The 20545-nt window shown below is 59.7% G+C and overlaps 1 protein-coding gene across 1 annotated transcript; it reads left to right on the top strand.

The window, feature by feature from the left end:
- The first annotated feature begins 4295 nt into the window (after nt 1-4295).
- Nucleotides 4296-20444, top strand: TNS2 (tensin 2). The gene is given in 31 exon segments (XM_084749725.1): nt 4296-4477; nt 6712-6787; nt 6790-6869; nt 8253-8361; nt 8771-8808; nt 9642-9680; nt 9977-10015; nt 10181-10230; nt 10462-10633; nt 10934-10984; nt 11331-11453; nt 11542-11606; nt 12266-12349; nt 12844-12956; nt 13051-13111; nt 13264-13339; nt 14221-14350; nt 14447-14512; nt 14594-14707; nt 14796-16006; nt 16123-16274; nt 16367-16914; nt 17028-17117; nt 17407-17532; nt 17733-17825; nt 17952-18029; nt 18162-18239; nt 18638-18806; nt 19653-19721; nt 19800-19829; nt 19916-20444. Coding segments are annotated over 31 exon segments (4344 nt in total). The 5' UTR covers nt 4296-4402; the 3' UTR covers nt 20055-20444.
- The last annotated feature ends 101 nt before the right edge of the window (nt 20445-20545 follow it).

The raw sequence follows: 20545 nt of genomic DNA, 5'->3' as shown, positions 1-20545 counted from the left end.
ACCTGTGAATTCCCAGACATTACCTGAACACACTTCCACCCTTAGAAAGGTAGGGTTAGTCTCCAGGAGGCCGCCAGCCCTTCTACTTTAATTCTGGGTTAACTGGGGCCAGCCTAGGGGGAAATGTTTTATTTTTTTACCCCCCAAGGGGGTAGTTGGGAATGAGTCTACAGGCCACTAACACGTAGTACCGCTTGGGGACCACAATGAACGGGAAACTCAGTCATGGTTTGGAAAGCTTTGGGGAGGGAAATGGTGTGGCCTCCAGTAAACACAGAACAGAATGGTCATCTGTGGGTGAGGAGCACTTGGAGTTGATGGGAAATGGAGTCTGTGTGCCCTGGTTTTGCCCCTTCTGAACACTGTCCTTTCTAAAGGTTCCAGCATACCCACATTCCTTCAAAGCCTTGTCAGCTCTGGTCATCTCATGGTCTTGATGACACTGTTAGCTTCCCAAAGCAGTCTGTGTGTCACCCACCTGCTCCCACAGACAGTTCATCTTAGCCACCAGAAGCTGTGGCCTGAGGAATCCCCGCGTTTCTCAAGCAAACCAGCTCTGTGGTATCTTTGATTCCTGCTCCTGCTTTCCCCCTTTAGAGGTCTGGGTACTTCAAGTGATGGGCCTGGGGGCTGAAGAGGGGTGCATGAATGGGGTGACTTGAGTTGGAGGTCTTCAGCCTTGATTTTGGGGTGTTTGTGGTTTCTCTTAAGTTTCCTTCACTGGAACCCCATGCCAGGTGGGTTTCTGATGTATGTGGCCTGGACTGCTTTTCTGCTCAGGAGAGTTGGCTTCTTGGCTCCCCTCAAGAATAAAGGAGAATGCAAAGACGTATTGGACAGGCTTCTGGTTTCTCTTGCCACAACAGCAGCTTGACCTGTCTGCTTTGATGTGAGGGCTCAGCTCCAAAGATGGCTTCCCGTTGTGTGAAGTCAGGTATCTGCAGACAGACACTGCCTCGGTCTCGGTGTGAAGCCCTTGGCCTGCAGTGCAGGAGTGTTGGTGTGTGTGCTGCTGCAGCGGGTGCAGCAGGTGACGATGCAGTGGATTTGATTGGCAGTAGCTAGAAGTGGGCTTACAGAGGTGCCCCTCAGTTGAATGAGTTTTTTAAAACCACTGGCTGTAGACAGTGAAGGCAGCTCCCCTCTTCATGCTGTGTCCCCCCAGAAGAGCTGCTGTGCCCACTCCTCTGCTAAAGCTAGAACAGGGGTTGACTTATGTCCCGCTCCTGAATACATGTAAAGTTTGTACAAAAATATCTTCTATGAAAATGATTTGTAATCTGTAGACATTATTTGGGAGATGTCTTGAGATGTAAAATCCCATCCTTTGGGTTGAGGGTTTTTGGGTTTTTTTTTTGTTTTTTTTTTTTCCTCCAAATAAATCCAATCTTTAAAGTTGATGTTAGTGCTGTGGTTTGTCTGGTGTTCCCTGAGCTTTCATTGTCCCCTGCTTCCTTCAGTTTTGCATGCTGCATGTGTGTGCCAGAGGGTTGTGGGCCTTGGTACATGATGCCAGAGTGAGCGGTGTGCTAGCCTGCCTGCTCCGGCCCAGGCTTTAACACCTGAGGCCGTGTGGCCTAGCAAGCTGCTGGGGGGCACTAACTGCCACAGACAAAAATAGAGACAGAAGCCGGGCATGGTAGCAGAGGCAGGTGGGTCTCTGTGAGTTCGAGGCCAGCCTGAACAGTCAGGGCTACACAGGAGACCCTGTCTTGAAAAATAAAAAAAGAATACTGGTACTCATTTGAGGGACTTGTGTCCAAGGTGGGGGATGATGGGACAGTTTTCCCGGTTGAAGGGGTTTTGGTTTTGTTTTTCAGACAAGGCAGCTCTGGCTTGGAACTCACTCTGTAGACCAGGCTGAGATTAAAGGATACTTTTTTTTTTTAGGGTTTTTTGTTGGTTTGTTTTTTGAGACAAGGTTTCTCTGTAGCCTTGGCTTTGTAGACTAGGCTGGCCTCGAACTCACATCCATCTGCCTTCTGGGATTACAGGCGTGTGCCACCACCAGCTGCTTTTTTCTAACAAGGCCAAAATTGGCAGTCAGGTTGGGATCCATTAGGCTGTGCTGTGGGAGCGCCTCAGTGCCGGGCTTCCCAGGCTTGGCTCCAGAAGCTAGTCCCAGTAGGCCTAGCAGCCAGCCAGCTGGGAAAGGAGGAACAGACTGAGAAAGGCTGTTGGAGATGATCCTCTGAGAAGTTAAAAGAATTCCCTGGAGGGTCAGTGGCCACGTGCTCATGACCATGTGTGGCGCCCCCTAGCTGCAGGGTCAGGCCTAATCAGTCCTCGGTGCCCATGTCAGCCAGCCGACTGCGATGCTCACGTGACAGACTTGAGTCTAGGTTGGGCACACTCCAGGCCACATAGACTGGCTTCTAACAGAACCAGGCAGTGTGCTCTGTAACCCAAGGCAAGTTCACGCCATGTCACCTCGAGCGCCTCACTAGCACTACTCTCCAGGAAGTGGCCGAACTTCACATCTGCACCCTCTGACAACCTTCGTTTCTCAGCAACCATCACAGCCCCCAGGGCTACAAGCGAAGGGGGACTTGCCTTCCTTGCCGCCTCCACAAAAAGTCTGGAAGGGAACTCTGTTCCCGCCCAGCTGCAGGAACCTCCTGGTTGGACAATGCGTGCTCTGTCCTCCAGGAGGGCCGCCCCCGGAGTTGGCTCTGCCCCTTACCCCACACCGCTTCTTCCTGGTCCCTAGGGCCCAGCCCAGCCCCTGAAGTTCTGGCCCAGGACAGCTCTCAAGACCCACCCCAAGGAATTGCGTCTGTCATGGGCATGCTATCTCAGACGGCAGAAGAGGGGCTTCTCCCTTCAGCACCAAAATGGACTTTTTGCATACTCCAGGTAAGGTGACCACATGAGGGCAAGTCGGGGGGGTGGGGGTGTCCCTGTCTCCTCCTTCCCCGCCTGGCTAGCTCCCCAACCACCCACGCTTACCCTATACCCCCCACCCCCCAAGCATCTTGCCTTAGATACCTGCAGAGCAGTGAGCAAGCCTGAGCTAGCCATCTTGTGGCTCCTATTCCAGGACAGCACTGTCTTTGGGATCCGGGAATCTAGCTCACTCCTTAGTGACCTTTGAGATTAAAACCTACTACCAGGGTTTATATCCTAGCACCCTGCTGAAGCCCAGGATGCACTGGGGAAGGGCTGGGTGTTAAGAAGAGCTAGCTGCAGGCATCAAATGAACTTCATAGTCCACGTTAATTACATAATCTAATCTCGCCAAAACACAGCTTGACCTTCAGCGTTGCCCAGTCCCTGCCGCTCTCTTGGGCTCCTCCTCTATCTCCCGGGTCTCTCACTGCCAGGGCAGCCATCCCCTCCCCGGCTCCCCGTGGGACTCCAGCTGCTGTCAAAGCGCCCACTAGACAGCGAGACCCACCAGCTGTGTTTCCCAGCTGCCAGATTGGAATCTCCAGTAATCAGAACCAGGCCTCCCAAACCCAGCCTTTGCCAGAAAAGGGTCGGGATGAGCACGGAGCTCTGCTGAGAGATGGGGCTGCGGGGCGGGCGGGCAGACAAGCCCAGAGTTGCTCCGAGCACCTACCCTGGCTCAGCATTGAGATCCTATGGTTCCATCAATTTCCAAAATGGGAATTCCAGCGGGGAAGGTAACAGCAAAAGAGTTTCGGGTCTGCTAGGAAATGCTGGGATCGCGGGAATGGTAAGAGGTGCGAAGATTGTAGGACCACACAGCCTTCCTCTCCACCTTGCCCTCCGAGTGGCACAACTCACACCACCACCATGGTCCACAGCTTAATCCCAGACGTCCCTATCCAATATCAGACTTTAAAAGAAGGGAATGAGGTTACACCAGCAAAAAACAAAACAAAATAAAACCACACACTTCCATTGGAAAGACCTAAGAACGGGCGCGATGGGACGTGGGAGTCTTGAACCTGCTGAGGGTCCTTGAGTCCTTTGGGAGAAGAGGGGACAGGAAGCTCCATCCAGGAGGCGGTGTCCTAAACCCTGGGACACCAAAGTCTGGCGCCCCCACCCAGGCCTGGCCTGGTTCGGACTAGACGACCCCCACAGCTGTCCTCTGTGTTGGATCTGCGTCCACCTAGAGAGCGTTTATCTCCTGCCTGTACCTCCAGCCTTTCCTCGGGCGTCTATGGCCCAATGCGGATCCCCAGGACTGTCTTCACGCGCGCATCCCTCCCCGGCTCTGGCTGCCTGCTCCGTCTGGGACTCGGTGGGAGGAGAGGAGGGAGAAAGGAGGCGGCGCGGGCGGGGAGAGGGTGGAAGGTGGCGATTGGAGCCCGGAAAGAAGGAGGGAACGGGAGGGCGGGAGGAGACGGCGGGCACAGGGCGACGGGGAGGGAGGCAGCCGAGCGCGCCCGTCCCGCCGCCGCCTCCCGGTGTCGCGGCGCGGTTGGCCGGGATGGGCTGGCCCGGGGGCGCCCCCTGCTGCTGCCCCGGCCCGCCGCAGCCCCGGACCCCTGGGCGCCCCCCACAGGTGAGTGGCTGCGCCACGCCGGGCGGGAGCGCGGGGCGGCGGCCCTCTGCGTCACAGCGCGCGCAGTCCCAGCCAGGGGCGGGCGCCAGGGGGCGCGGAGCCACCGGGGGGTCCCGGAGCCTCGGGCGGGCGCGGCCGGAGCCCGAGGCAGGGACTAGGCCAGCGCCATCCCGGTCACGGTGAACTAGGGGACAGTCAGAGATCCTAGAAGTGGCCCAGGGGGCGGGGCACGGCTGTGGTCCCAGCTCCGGCCTCCGCGCCTTCCCGCGGCCCACTGCGCACTACCGTAAACACGGGCCGCTCTCTGCGCACATCCCCATCCCCAGCTCCAGCGACAAGCGCACTTTGAACATAAGATGCCCGCGGCAGCTGGCAGCAGTGTCGCGGCCCTGGCCAGGCAGAGTGCGTGCAAGCTTTTCCCCCTGGTTGTCTCTATCTGGGACACTGAGGCAGAACGCACACATGCACAACCCTCTGGACACACCCTCGAGTCCTCCCTCCCTCCTTTACTGGACCTCACTCCTCCGTGGCCCGGCTCCCAGCCTCTCATCCAACCACAGCTATTTCCAGGAAGGGGGTGGGGGTGGGTGGGTGGAGGGGGTTTCTCCAAACAAACCCAAGACTTCAGAGCGACAAGGGGCCCTTCTGGGGAGAAGCAAAACGGCTCTGGAATATTCCAGGCAGGAGGTGGGAGGTGAGGATCCATGGGATCCCTCTCAGGCATAGGTTGCGCCATCCACGTGGTGGGGACACTCAGAGACGCGGGCCTGTTGGTCAGTCCACGCGGTGCTTAGCCCACAGCCCTCACTGAGTGGACACTTCTCTCGATCTATCTGGGTGGGCAGTGTTAAGTTCAGTGATGCCAGAGGCTGTTTGGGGACCTGACTTCCGTCCCACCAGAGGCAACGGGGGGGGGGGGGGGGGGCAGATCTGGATCCGGGAAGCTGCTCACCCAGGCACTACAGGGATGCAGGGCTGGGTGCTGGATCAGGCCAGGCCCAGTTGCCCACCTGGCCATCTGCCTGGAATGTCCCGGCACACAGCCAGGACTGGGGGGGGGGGGGGGGGAGAGGGATTGCAGAGCCAGAGGCCTTCTCGAGTTACAGGAGGGGGGCCCATACCTTGCCACTCAGATGCCACCTTCTAGCCAGGGCACACACCCTAGAGAATCCCAGGGTGCAGGAAGTGTCCAAGAGAGGAGGGAACTCCTATGGGAGTAAATACCATGTTGATGAGGCGGACACGGCTGTACATTCTTTTGAGTGACAGCTACATTCCAAAGGCTGCTGTCCAGGGCTGGCCTGAGAGCCCCCAGGCCATTGACCTTTGCTTTAGGAAGCTTGTTCCATCCCTCGCAAGGCCGGGGTCCACCTCCTTCTCTTGACTCCTGGGACAGGAAGTTGGCCCTATTCCCAGGAGGGGGAAGCAGGAGGCCCTCCAGGGGGTGGAGTATGTGTTGGGAGGGGGCCTCCTGTCCAGTCCTCCGCCCCAGTGACAGCCCAGTGACAGCCGCAGAGGAAGGAGGGCCAGGCCCAGAAGAGCCATGAAGGTAGTGCTCAGGTCGGGCGGGTAGTGGGGTGGCCAGTGGGGCCTCAGGTGCAGGCTCTGGGAACTAAGCCAGGGACTCTGGGTTGTGGCTGGAGTCTTCAGGAGGGACTTCCAGGGGCTTTGGGTGACAGCAAGATGGTCCAGGCCAGGCCTGTAAGACGGTTGGTTGGCCCTTCTGGCTGGAAGTTGGCTCTGAGCAGGGTACTACAATATCCCACCTGACAAGGAAGTCAGCCTCATCCCTCCTTTTCCGTCACCCTGGCGCTCCGGAGCCCTGGGTACCGGTTCCCAGCTCCACTCCCTTCCCACAGGAAGCCTCAAGGGAACATGAGAGTTCAGGCTAGAGACTGGCTGGGGACACAGTGTTCTCCACTGGCCCTCGAGCCCTGCCCTGAGACCTGAATTCCCACCCCGCGCCAGCCACTGGCTGGTTCCAGGGCTGGAGCTCAGGACCGCAGACCCCTGCACAGGGTGACCCGGTGGGTGGGTGGGAGGGAGGCACCTCCAGAGGAACTAGGGAGAGCCAAAGGCCTTAGGCTGACACTCCCAGCAGGGTAGATCCTGAGAATCAGCTCCCCTGGCCTCCCCCACATCCTCCCCCACCCCACTTCCTGGAGCAGCGACCTGCCCCCTTCCCGCCTGCACTTCCCTCCACACACCAGCCAGACGGCCTCCCCTCCACCCAAGGGAAGCGGCAGCCTAACCCAGGCGGCTTCCAGGAAGCCCCAGCATTGTTCAGGCCCCACAACCAAGAGCCCAGCCGGCCACCATGAAGTCCAGCGGCCCTGTGGAGAGGTTGCTCAGAGTCCTGGGGAGGAGGGACAGCAGCCGGGCCACCAGCAGGGTAGGACTGCCCACTAGCTGGGCAAAGGTGGGGTAGGGTGGAGATGCCAAGGGGCATGGGGGGTGGGGGGGGACGACCAGGATTCAGGCCTGACCCTTTTCCCCTGACTCAGCATATTCCTCCCCCCATTCCTCTGGCCCCCTGAGGTGACTAGGATGGCAGTGTGGTCTTCACCATTGGTTCTGACTCCAATATGCATTTTCTCTTGACTTGAGCCTGGATAAGCCCTAGGGGTTCCGCTAAGAGCTTAAACCCTGACTTCCCGGGGAAGCTTGAGGGAAAAGGAATGGGGAAAAGGTGGATAAAGGGGAGGGAGGGAGGGAGGGAGGGAGGGAGGGAGGGAGCGAGCGAGCCAGGTCTTCCAGCGGCACTGTGACCGGGAGGTTGCCTTCCACTGACGTCATCTGCACATGATGATATTAGCAAGCTTGTCTGAGTGTCCTGGTGGGGTCCAGGACACCTCCAGTCTAGAGGGGGACAACGCTGCTCCTATGGTGTGGTCCTACCCCCTTTCCTTTCGCGCCTCCGCCCTTTGAGGGTGTTAACGCTAAGGCGGGCAGATCCAGGGAGAGGAGGAAACAGCAGGGGCTGGACACAGGGAGGCACGGGATAGAGGGCGGTGGTCCACAGGGCCCCGAGTAGGAGGGATGGACTGGGATGGAGGGGGTAAGAAATGCAGTGACAACTCCCACGGAGTAGGGACCTGGGCAACCTCTGGCTGGGGAGGGGACATACAGAGCCCCTGGCCACCCGTCTGACGACACGCAGAAGCAGTAAGGCAGCTGTATGTCTGTCCCCACTGTCATTCCTCCAACGTCACCACCCCCTCCTCCTTACATAGTTGCTGCCTGCCGCCTCCTCAACGCACAAAGAGTAAACATGTTCTTCTGACCATGGGGGAGGCGGGGTATGTCAGCTGCCTGGAGCTTGGGGACACTGAGAGCCAGGAGCTCAGGACTGGCTGCAGCCAGTCTAGGTGTTTTGTGACAATGTGCACATGTGCCTGGGCCTTCGGCTCATGGTTTGCGTGCCTCATCTAGGGGTGGGCAAGACTGGGAGGAAGGTCAGACCTACACTCTGCCCAGATTCTGAAAGTCCTCAACATTTGAAGTGGCAGTGACAAGGCAAGGACATCACACAGCAGGGCCACGTGAGGGGGCCTTAGGGAGGAGCTGGCCAGCCAAGGTGACGCAAGGGGTCACATTCCAAGCCCTGGAGAGGGCAGGCCCCACGACTACCGTGAAACAGCTGTGGCCAAGTGTGCCTTGGAGTGCAGACTCCCGAGGCAGCAGTGCCGCTCTCAGGCGAGGCCCCTGCCCAGCCTTGGAGATGGGCCCACTGGGTGCTCATCATCCCTTGATCTGTCTGTCGCCCCTCCCGCAGCCTAGGAAAGCAGAACCACACAGCTTCCGCGAGAAGGTTTTCCGGAAGAAAGCTCCAGTGTGTGCAGTATGTAAGGTGGCCATCGACGGGACCGGCGTCTCGTGCCGAGGTGAAGTGCTCTTCCCGTTATAGAGCAAGCCCTCAGCTCTCAGCTCAGCATTTCTGTGCTGCGTGGCTCCAGGGGAGGGGTGCGGGGGGGGGGGCGGTGTCAGGCAGATGGATGGGCAGAAACAAATGCCCTCGCTCTCCCCATGACACCCACCTTGGCTGCAGCCCAGCTAGCTTTGTGATTCCACCACCTTCCCACCTTCCCCTCTGCTCATCCCAGACCACGGCCTCTGGCCCTCTTCCTTGATGATGCTGTCAAGCCCTGCTACCCAACTCCAGCAACCTAGTGTACTAGAGTCCTGGGGTGGGGGTGGGGGGTTGGCTTTCAGGGCCTAGGGAAGTGGAGGACAGCCACCTTCACTGCTCCCATGAGCCTCTGCTGACCCCTATCCTCCCCTTTCTCTCTCTAGTCTGCAAGGTGGCCACACACAGAAAATGTGAGGCAAAGGTGGGTGTCCTATCCGGTCTTACCTAATGGAGGATGGTGTCCTTTCCCTGCCCAGACTGCCTTGGTCACCCACACTGCTCTGGGTCTTCCACCTAGTCCCCTGTCGTTCCTGGAGACCCCCTCCTGGGGGGCAGGGGTGCTGTGTTGGGCCCTTTAAAAACCACTCCGCTCCACCCTGGAGGGTGGACAGCAAGACAGTTTGTCTTGGTGCTGTGCCCAGGCTGCAGCTGGCGAGAGGATGGGAGGGGGAGGAGGAGGAGGAGGAGGAGGAAGGCAGGGATAGAGGGAGAGAGCAGGATTTCAGAGTCCAGGCACCCGGATGGCTGTGCCCCTTCCTCCGGGAAGAGTCCTCAGGGTGCCTCAGTTGGTCTTACCCTGCCTGGGTACTGAAGGCTGAGCCTCTTCCCGTGCACGCTACAGATGGTACCCACTGTCCGCTAAGCACCTGAGGCAGCCCCATCTCTGAGGAACGTCCCTGGTCCTCCCCCTTTGGTGCAGAGGGTAGTCCCGGGGGCCTCCAGCTAGCTTGGGGGGAGCTATGTGCCCATGGGTGGGGTCTCAACGGTGAAAGAGGCTAGTGTCCACCCCTGGCCATTGGCTGGCTGGCTGGCTCTATATATAACTCCTGTCCTACAGCAGGATGAATGGGGTCTGTGTGGGCAGGGGGCTGAGAGCCAAGAGCAACAAACAGGGGGCCCCCGGGGGTGGGGGACCGAGAGGCCAGAAGCAAGACTCCCTTAAATAGAGGCACCTCAGCTAGAGCTGACAGCCCCTCTGCCTTCCTGCTGAGGCAGGGCACCCCATTTCAGCCCTTTCCTCGCATCTCCCTCCAGGTGGCTTCACCCTGTCAGGCCTTGCCCCCTGCAGAGCTGGTGAGTCTGCTGTAGCATGGGGACAGGGGTGTCCAGAGGTCTGGTGGCTTTAGAGTGGGTCTCCAGGAAGTTACCTAGAACTGGGTGTTGTGGTCATGGGTCAGGCATCCCGGACAGATGGCCGTCCGCCCGCTGTTACTGTCTTCTAGGGCCTATTGGTGGCTAGAGCCCTGTCCTCAGGGAACCCTCCCGCCCCCGCCCCCGCCCCCACCCCACCCACCCCAGGTCAGACTGGTCCTTGCCCTGCCCTAACCACTCCCATTTCCTCCCTCACCTCCTCCTCCTCCTCCCTCTAGCGGAGAAACACCGCCCCAGTCCGGCGCATAGAACACCTGGTAAGGGGTGCCAGGGGCCTGGGCTGGGAGGGGCGCGTGGGTGGGTAGCTCTTGGAGTAGGAACCTACGGTCTCCCCAAGACCACGGTTTGTGGACCTTTGGGCCGGGAAGCCTATAAGAGATGCTTCCAAAGCGATGTCTACATTACCGCTTCTCATCCACCAGGGCTCCACCAAGTCTCTGAACCACGCCAAGCAACGCAATACGCTACCCAGGTGAGGACGCCTGGCGACCCCACGTGGGCACTTTCCGCAGGACCCCTCCCCCCGCATCTCAGCTCCTGGCAGTGGAGTCCAATAACACACCCCAGGACAGTGCTTCCCCCGCCCCCTCCGGACCACCCACCCTCAGGACCTAGCAGGCCACCCTTGCCATGGTCATACTAGCCCCCTGAGGCGCAGCACCTCTGGGTTCCTTCCCTGAGTCAGCTTTGCCGCCTTTCCCAGGAGCTTCAGCCTGGATCCGCTCATGGAGCGTCGCTGGGACCTGGACCTCACCTACGTGACCGAGCGGATCTTGGCGGCAGCTTTCCCTGCACGGCCAGACGAGCAGCGACACCGGGGCCACCTGCGCGAGCTAGCCCATGTGCTGCAATCCAAGCACCGGGACAAGTACCTGGTGAGGAGCGGGGCGCGGGGGGGGCGGGGGGGAGCGGTTGTCTCCAACCAATGAGAGGACTGGGAGGTCCAAATGGGGCGAGGCTACTGTTGGCGGTGAATCCCTGACGGGGGGGGGGGGGGGGGGGCTGGCAGGGGGCGGTGTTAGCGTGCAGGGGCCGGAGGAGGCGGGGCGGCCCACAGCTTGCATTGGATTCAGCTGTACAGAATTGCAGTTTTTCTGTTTTTCATTGAGGGAGGGTCCACCTCCCGGGCAGCAGAGTCAAAAGTCGCCCTCATCTAACTCTTCCCTTTATTTCAGCTCTTCAATCTGTCTGAGAAACGACATGACCTGACCCGCCTGAACCCCAAGGTAGGGAGGGGGAAATTGTCTGTCTGGCCTTTAAGCTTAGCCAACCCCGGTGAGAAGACTGCCTCCTTGTTATTAGCAATTGATGTGCATTTTACTCATACCACTTAAGATACAAACAAACAAACAAACAAACAAACCTTGCTGCAGAGGGGGGAGGAGGGTATCAGCCTACAGTATGGCTGGAAAAAAGTGTCCAAGCTATTGTGGACCACTAGCAAGCCCCACCTCTTTGTTCCTGACGCCTCCCAACACACACACACACACACACACACACACACACACACACACACACACACACACACACACACGCCCCACAAACACAGCGTTGTACTCTGTGCTTCTCCAGGTACAAGACTTTGGCTGGCCTGAGCTGCACGCCCCACCTCTGGACAAGCTGTGTTCCATCTGCAAAGCCATGGAGACATGGCTCAGCGCCGACCCTCAGCATGTGGTGGTACTGTACTGCAAGGTGGGCTGGGACCTCGGGGGCCGCAGGGCTGGAGCAAGGTCAGCCTAGACCTCACAAGTTTCCCAGCTCTGTCTCTTTATCTCTTTAGGGGAGCAAGGGAAAGCTTGGGGTCATCGTTTCGGCCTACATGCACTACAGCAAGATCTCCGCAGGGTGAGTGGTCCCTCCTCATCTGCCCTGCCGGAGCTTGGCTCTTTAATCAGAGAGGCCTACACCATACACTCGGTGCCATGACACCCGTCTCGCCCAGCACTCTACCACAGAGGAGCTGGGCTGAGTCTCAGGGCTGTCGGCAAGATGCCGTTGAGCCGACTTGAAATGAAACAACGCAACCAGGTCAAGGTGGCGCTGGGGCCTTGCTCTCTCGGGGACTCTAGGCAGACTCCTTCCTTGCCTCTCTCCAGCTTCTGGCGGTGGCTGGCAATTCTTGGCAGCTCTTGGCTTGCAGCGGCATCACTCCCACCTCTGCCTCCGTCATCACGTGGCGTTCTCTCTGTGCGTCTGTTTCTGTTCCTTCTCTCCTTGCTCCTGTATGATCTCGTCTTAACCTATCTAATCACCTTCCTAAATAAGGTCACATTTGAGGTACCTTTCTCTGGGGGGGGGGAGGGGGGAAGGGACATCAACCCATCAGGTGGTCTAACTGTCCCCTTTGATTGAGGCCCAGCAATTGGGAAACGGACTGCCTTAGGGCTTTCACACGGGGGTCACATGGTTCCCCCTTCCCTGGGGCTTCGGCATGGAAGGCCAGAATGGGACTGGTCCCTAAGTAAGCCCCACCCTCACCCCCAACCTGCCCTGCTCTCTCCCAGGGCTGACCAGGCGCTGGCAACTCTCACCATGAGAAAATTCTGTGAGGACAAGGTGGCCACGGAACTGCAGCCCTCCCAGCGCCGGTGAGCCAGTGGGGAAGGGCTGGTTCTCCCGTCGTCGGGCGGGCGGCTCACCTGAATCCCACAGTGCAGGGGAGCCAGGCACTGTGCCCGGTTCTGGGAAGTCAGAACAAACAAGGTCAGGCTCTCGTGGCAAGTCAGGTGCTAGTGGAGTGGAAGGCGAGAGGCCTTGTGTGCGTGCTATCTGGTGATTAGGAATGTGAAGGAAATACAGTGGAGGGTCGTGTGTGTGTGTGTGTGTGTGTGTGTGTGTGTGTGTGTGTGTGTGAGTATGTGTGTGAGAGAGAGAGAGAGAATGAGAGTGAGAGTGTGTGTGTGTGTGAGAGAATGTGTGTGTATGTGTGAGAGAGAGTGAGTGTGTATGTGTGTGTGTGTGAGAGAGAGAGAGAGAGAGAGAGAGAGTGTGTGTGTGTGTGTGTGTGTGAGATGAGGGTCTGCGCTGTTGGCGTGGTGTGCGGCGCCCTCTAGATGTATTCCTTGATGTGTCCTCTTGCCAGCTACGTCAGCTACTTCAGCGGGCTGCTGTCCGGCTCCATCAGGATGAACAGCAGCCCCCTCTTCCTGCACCACGTGTTTGTGCCCGTGCTGCCAGCCTTCGAGCCCAACACAGGTGAGTCCGCCTGACAGGCGGCCCCACGGCAGGGGGGGGGGGGGCAGCCACCTCCCACCCCACTTCACCCTCATGCCCTCCCTCCCCGCTCCAGGCTTCCAGCCCTTCCTCAAGATCTACCAGTCTATGCAGCTGGTCTACACATCTGGAGTCTAGTAAGTGCTGCCCCCGGGCCTGGCACCTGCCTGCCTGCCGCTCTCCCAGCATCCCCAGGCCTGGCTTTCTGGCCCCACTGTGGCCTGACAGAGCTTAGCTACCTGCGTGCCCTCCCTGGGCGCCTCACTGTGTCCCTTCTCTCTGCCCAAAGTCGCATTGCAGGCCCGGGACCCCAGCAGCTCTGCATCAGTCTGGAGCCAGCCCTCCTCCTCAAAGGCGATGTCATGGTGAGAGGGGTCATAACATTGGGGGGAATCCTGAGGGTGGGGACTGCAGTGGAGTGGGGGGCAAGTCATGAGTCCAAGCAGATTTGGGAGGGCAAAAGGGATGCCACCCCCCCCCCCCGCTATATCAGAAGGAGGGTCCACGTTGAGGTCGGGGCACAACAGAAGCAGTGGCCAGGTAACCCTTGGGGGCGCCACTTAATTGTTTTTAAAAATTATCTGTATTACCTGTAGGCCCAGCTAGCAATCAATCAAGACACAGACACTTGTTATATTTTAAAATAGCCTTAGTTAACCTGGGGCAGGGCAGACATCAATCCTCTAAACTCCCTCCTATAGTGGGGCAGGTGTGGGATCCCTGCCTCAATCCCACGCCATCTGCTTCCATTAACTTCTATCCAGCTACCTCCCATCCATAATCCTAAATACTTGCTCATGTTCTTCATCTGGGCCGGATTCTCCATCCACGACAGCCATGTGCTTCTCCTCCAGCTAACCCATGGCGGCCTTCCTCTCTTCCCTTCAGGTCTCTCTCCTTCCTCCCTGTGGCAGTCTTTCTTCCTCCCAGAATTCCTCTCTCCTTTCTCCTTGCAGCACTCTCTCTTCTTCCCAGAATTCCTCTCTCTCTAAGCCCCACCTATCTCCTTTGCCCTGCCCAGGTGGGATGGGTTTTTATTAAGTAAAAGGTAAGTCACAGAGACAGTAAACAGTAATTAGTATCAAAATATATAAGACCATCCCCCAACCCTGGGGCAAAGGCACAGATAGGGGGTAACCCTGGGGCAAAGGCACAGATAGGGGGTAACCCTTGGGGCAAAGGACAGATAGGGCAAAGTAGCTGTGAAGGCCTGACCCCGGCCTCCCGGCCTCCCGCCCTCCGTCAGGTAACCTGCTATCACAGAGGAGGCCAGGGGACGGACCGGACCCTCGTGTTCCGAGTTCAGTTCCACACCTGCACCATCCATGGACCACAGCTCAGCTTCCCCAAGGACCAGCTAGACGAAGCCTGGGCTGGTGAGTCAGAGGCCAGTGAAGTGGCAGGTGGGCGGGTACGGGGAAGGGGATGCCCACGGGGCCTGGCTCCCACCACCACCTCCTCCTCCTCCACAGATGAGCGGTTCCCTTTCCAAGCGTCAGTGGAGTTTATCTTCTCCTCCAGCCCGGAGAAGGTCAAAGGTAAGAGTAGGAGCAGGAGGGGCGGGGTGCTGAAGGTGTTGGGGGTCCCCTGCCTCTCAGTACCCAGGTGGCTTTCCACAGGCAACACCCCGCGGAACGATCCCTCCGTGTCGGTGGATTACAACACAACAGAGCCTGCTGTACGCTGGGATTCCTACGAGAACTTCAACCAGCACCACGAGGACGGCGTGGACGGTGGGTGGCGTGGGGTGGGGGTGGGGAGTGATAGCTCTGGGGCTTGTGGGGAGCGGCAGACCCCACTCACAAATCCTTCTCCACTCAGGCTCCTTGGCCCACACAAGGGGCCCCCTGGATGGCAGCCCTTATGCCCAGGTGCAGCGCATGCCCCGCCAGACCCTGCCGGCCCCCGCCCCAGAGCTCCCCCCACCCCCGGTGCTCTCTGTCAGCAGCGACTCCGGCCATTCTTCCACGCTCACCACAGAAGCCACAGCCGAGTCCCCTGGCCGGCCGCCCCCAACTGCTGCCGAGCGGCAGGAGCTGGACAGATTGCTGGGAGGCTGTGGGGTGGCCAGCGCAGGGCGTGGGGCCGGGCGGGAGACAGCCATCCTCGATGATGAAGAACAGCCCTCGGTGGGCGGAGCCCCGCACCTTGGGATGTACTCGGGCCACAGGCCAGGCCTCAGTCGCCACTGCTCCTGCCGTCAGGGCTACCGGGAGCCTTGTGGAGTCCCCAACGGGGGCTACTACCGGCCTGAGGGTACCCTTGAGAGACGACGGCTGCCCTGTGGGGGCTATGAGGGACACCCCCAGGGCTACGCAGAAGCCTCTGTGGAGAAGAGGCGCCTCTGCAGGTCACTGTCAGAAGGGCCCTACCCATACGCGCCTGAGCTGGGGAAGCCGGCGGCCAATGTGGACTTTGGCTACCGCTCAGCGGGCTTCCGGGAGGTGGTGATCCTGGAGGACCCCGGCGTGCCGGCTTTATGCTCATGCCCAGCCTGTGAAGAGAAGCTGGCGCTGCCCACAGCTGCCCTGTATGGACTGCGACTGGAGAGAGAGGCTGGAGAGGGCTGGGCCAACGAGGCGGGCAAGCCTCTCCTGCACCCAGTGAGGCCTGGACACCCATTGCCCCTGCTGGTGCCTCCCTGTGGGCATCACCATGCCCCCATGCCTGACTACAGCTGCCTGAAGCCACCCAAGGTGGGTGAGGAAGGGCATGCGGGCTGCTCCTGTGCCATGTGCCCTGAAGGCAGGTACGGGCATCCTGGGTACCCAGCCCTGGTAACCTACGGCTATGGAGGGGCAGTTCCCAGCTACTGCCCAGCATATGGCCGGGTACCTCACAGCTGTGGGTCCCCAAGTGAGGGCAGAGGATACCCCAGCCCTGGTGCTCACTCACCGCGGGCTGGTTCTGTGTCCCCGGGAAGTCCACCCTACCTGCAATCCAGGAAGCTGGCCTATGAGATTCCTGTGGAGGATGAGAGACACAAGTACCCACTGCCTGGGCACCCGGCCTCCACAGGTGAGGACACCAGGGTGACAGCAGAGGACGGAGGGCGGTTCTAACTGCTGCTGGGGATGCAATGCTGCGGGTGGGAAGTGGCTGAGCCAGACGGAAAAGCGGGCTCCGTGGACAGCTTCTCCCTTCCATCTCAGAGTCACCCGAGCCATCCTGGAGGGATGGCTCCAGTGGACACAGCACACTGCCTCGGTCTCCCCGAGATGCCCAGTGCAGTGCCTCTGCAGAGCTCTCTGGCCCTTCCACACCCGTGCACACCAGCAGTCCCGTCCAGGGCAAGGAAAGGTATGCAGGGGCCAGCGCTGTTTGAGCATGTTCTGTGGGTGTCAGCTACCCGAAGCAGGGGCTGTCTGATCGTCTGCCTCTCGTCCCCGCAGCACCCGGCGGCAAGATACCAGGTCTCCCTCCTTGGCGCCCACTCAGAGACTGAGTCCTGGCGAGGCCTTGCCCCCTGTTGTCCAGGGAGGCCCTGAAAAGGCTCCTGAACTGTTGACGAGCAGCAGGCCCGAGCCACCGGACCCTTGCTCCTTCTCCCCACCCCGCTCGCCCAATGGCTGGCCTCAGGAAAAAAGCCCAGGGGGCCACGCCAACAGTGCCAGTCCTCGGGGCCCTGTGCCAGCCACCCTGCCCGGACTCCGCCATGCCCCGTGGCAGGGCCCTCGGGGCTCCCAAGACAGCCCAGATGGCTCCCCCCTTACTCCTGTGCCTACCCAGATTCCCTGGCTGGTGGCCAGCCCAGAGCCACCCCAGAGCTCGCCCACCCCTGCCTTCCCCCTGGCTGCCTCCTATGATGCCAACGGTCCGGCTCAGCCTCCACTTCCCGAAAAACGACACCTGCCTGGGCAGCAGCCGGCACCACCAACCAGAAGCACCAATCAACATGTCACCTTTGCACCTCCTCTCCCCGATGTCACCCCATCCCCAGGTATAAGGGTCTAGGAGGATCCGGATCCGGTGGGTGTCCTTTAAAGAGCCCCACTTCCCAGAGAGCGAACCTGGGGAGTCCTGGGGTCTGAACTCAATCCCCACCTTTCCTAGAGCACCCTTCACTAGAGAACCAAAGCAACGTCAAGTTTGTCCAAGACACATCCAAGTTCTGGTACAAGCCACACCTTTCCCGTGACCAAGGTGAGAAGCCAGAAAAGACGTTGTGCCTGCCCCACCCCACCCCCAGGCCTGTCTGGGCCGAAAGTCTCTCATCCTGGTGGGGCCTTTGTTTCCCTCTGTCTCTGCTCCCAGCTGGGTTGCCCACCTGCAGCCATTCTAGCCTTTGGCCTCAAACTAAATATTGTCTAATATTGGGTGCCCCGAGGGGGCCCCAGACTCCTGGCGTCCCACAGCTGTCAAAGGCAGAGTTGGGGACCTGCTACTGGAGCTGTGTGGGGCCGCCCGCCATCTTTACACTTGTGCCCTGCAGCCATTGCTCTGCTCAAAGACAAGGACCCTGGGGCCTTCCTGATCAGGGACAGCCATTCATTCCAAGGAGCCTATGGGCTGGCCCTCAAGGTGGCAACACCGCCACCCAGTGCCCAGCCCTGGAAAGGTAGAGTGCTCTAGCCGAGGTAGCGGGTGTGTGGACGGGACCAGGGTAGTGGGGGTGGCGCGGCACACAGGACAGCACCCTGGGGGTAAGGGGCAAGGAAGCATCCTTCTGCTGCCTGGAAAAGAGGCCCCTGGGGAGAAGCTGAGGTCCTGGACTCCCATAAAGCCTCACGTTCTCCACCCGTCCGTCTCTCCTCTCAGGGGACCCGTTGGAACAACTGGTTCGCCATTTCCTCATTGAGACTGGGCCCAAAGGCGTGAAGATCAAGGGTTGTCCCACGGAGCCCTATTTTGGTGAGAAGTGAGAGTCTGAGCGGGTTCCAGCAAAGCTGGTTGAGGGAGAGAGAGGCCTCAAGAGGGCAAAGGAGAACGCCTTGGCTCTCTGTGGGCTGCTCAAGAGCGTTCTTCCCTCCCTGGCAGGCAGCCTGTCAGCGCTGGTCTCTCAGCACTCCATCTCTCCCATCTCCCTGCCCTGCTGTCTGCGGATTCCAAGTAAAGGTGGGTGATCTGTCTCCTCAGCTCTCACCACCCCTACAGCCAAAAAGAGGTTCTGTCTCCCCCACTCTCCCTTAGGGTAGCTAGGGGGAGCCTCTCCCTCTTGACCTTCCTCGGCGGCTCTCATCTCCTCAGATCCTCTGGAAGACACCCCAGAGGCCCCAGTGCCCACCAACATGAGTACAGCAGCAGACCTCCTGCGCCAGGGGGCAGGTAGAGACTGGCTTCCCCTCCCACTCCCGGGTGGCCTTGAAAGGGCTGTGGGTGATGGAGCCGGCAGATACATTTAACCCACAAAGGCCTGGGGGCGCGGGGGAATGTTTCCAGGAGGTAGGGAAGGGGTCACAAGCTGAGCTCTCAGTGTTCACAATACAGGGAGCAGCAGCCACAGAGGCAAGAACTTAGAATGTGTGTCCTCGGGCCCCTCCCGTGGACGCTGGCTGTAGAACCCCTTGGATTTGCCTTTCTAACTTGTCAGAACATGAGTCGAGTGCCTTCGGACAGCACTGGTCAGGGAATGGCACAGGACGGTGGCAGGAGAAGCTGAAGGGAACAGATCTGGGTCCTGGCAAAGCCACGTCAGCCCATCAGCCTTCCTCTCGTCTCCTTAGCCTGCAGCGTGCTGTACCTGACCTCTGTCGAGACAGAGTCACTGACGGGCCCTCAAGCTGTGGCCAGGGCCAGCTCTGCTGCTCTGGGCTGCAGCCCCACCCCTGTCCCAGCCGTTGTCCACTTCAAGGTCTCAGCCCAAGGCATCACACTGACCGACAACCAGAGAAAGTAAGAAAGACCAGGCACAGGCTCTGCAGAGTTCCAGGGAAGGATTTTGGGGGCTTGGGCTGGTTTGTTTTGTTTCATTTGTGTGTGTTACATGTACATACATGTTTGTATTTATGTGCCAGATTGATAATTTAGACTACAGCTGGGTCACCTGACCACCTTATTGAGGCAGGGTCTCTCAGTCAAACCTGGAACTCAGATATAGGTGGCCCTGCTAGCCGGCCTGCCCCCTGGGATCCTGCAGGGGGCCCTGCTAGCCGGCCTGCCCCCTGGGATCCTGCAGGGCCCCTGCTAGCCGGCCTGCCCCCTGGGATCCTGCAGGGGCCCTGCTAGCCGGCCTGCCCCCTGGGATCCTGCAGGGGGTCCTGCTAGCCGGCCTGCCCCCGGGGATCCTGCAGGGGGCCCTGCTAGCCGGCCTGCCCCCTGGGATCCTGCAGGGGCCCCTGCTAGCCGGCCTGCCCCCTGGGATCCTGCAGGGGCCCCTGCTAGCCGGCCTGCCCCCGGGGATCCTGCAGGGGGCCCTGCTAGCCGGCCTGCCCCCTGGGATCCTGCAGGGGGCCCTGCTAGCCGGCCTGCCCCCTGGGATCCTGCAGGGGCCCCTGCTAGCCGGCCTGCCCCCTGGGATCCTGCAGGGGCCCCTGCTAGCCGGCCTGCCCCCGGGGATCCTGCAGGGGCCCTGCTAGCCGGCCTGCCCCCGGGGATCCTGTCTTTGCCTTCTGAGGCTGTAGCTGCCACACACACCCAACACTTACATGGTCCTAGGGATTCAAACTCTTGCTAGCACTTTAACCTCTGGGCCCAGAGCCCTGGATCTCAGCGTGACTGTCCTCCCCACCCACCCCCCAGACTCTTCTTTCGCCGCCATTACCCAGTGAGCAGCGTCACCTTCTCCAGCACTGACCCCCAGGACCGCAGGTGAGCCTCCTCAGAGCTCCCACCCCAGCTCCCCGGGGCTCGGGCCCTGGGCTGACCCCTTCACGGTTCTCTTTACAGATGGACCAACCCAGATGGAACCACGTCCAAGTAAGTGGCCCTGCCGAGCCACCCTCAGCCTGCACCGTCCTCCGTGAAAGTGACGCAGAGGCCCACCCCTGGCTTTGTCCCTCTAGGATCTTTGGTTTCGTGGCCAAGAAGCCAGGAAGTCCCTGGGAAAATGTGTGTCACCTCTTTGCGGAGCTTGACCCTGACCAACCAGCAAGCGCTATTGTCACCTTCATCACCAAAGTTCTACTGGGCCAGAGGAAATGAAAGCCACAAGCTCCAAGGCCACATCAACACTGCGCCCTCCCAGCAGCCACAGCCCTCACTGCCCTGGCCTGGACCCAGGAGCTGGTGCCAACCCTATCAAAGAGGGAGTGGTTCCAGCCTGGGCCGCTGCGCTTCCTGCCCCTGCCTGCTAAGCTGAGTGGGCCCATGAGATGACCTGGCATGTGAGCAGATGGCAGAGAAAGGTGTGAGGGGTGGAGCCGGGGGGGGGGGGGGGGGGGAGGGACCCTGCCAGCTGCGGGTCCACCATGGAGAGAGAGGGAAGAGGCTTCCTGCCTCCCTCTAAACAGAGGCCAGAGTGGGGTCACACAAACAGAGGGGAAGAGAGAGTCTATTTTTGTGTAATAATAAAAATTTCTATAAACATTTGAAGAGCTGATAACTTCTTCATAGGAAGAAGAAAAACTCAAATCACCCAGACATATAGCCCTCCGCTGTCTCCACCTCTGCAGCCTCCGCACGGGGAAGGAGTC

Source organism: Acomys minous (genome assembly GCF_964271855.1).
Source record: "Acomys minous genome assembly, chromosome: 12".
NCBI lineage: Eukaryota > Metazoa > Chordata > Mammalia > Rodentia > Muridae > Acomys > Acomys minous.
This window is presented reverse-complemented; position numbering and strand designations above follow the sequence as displayed.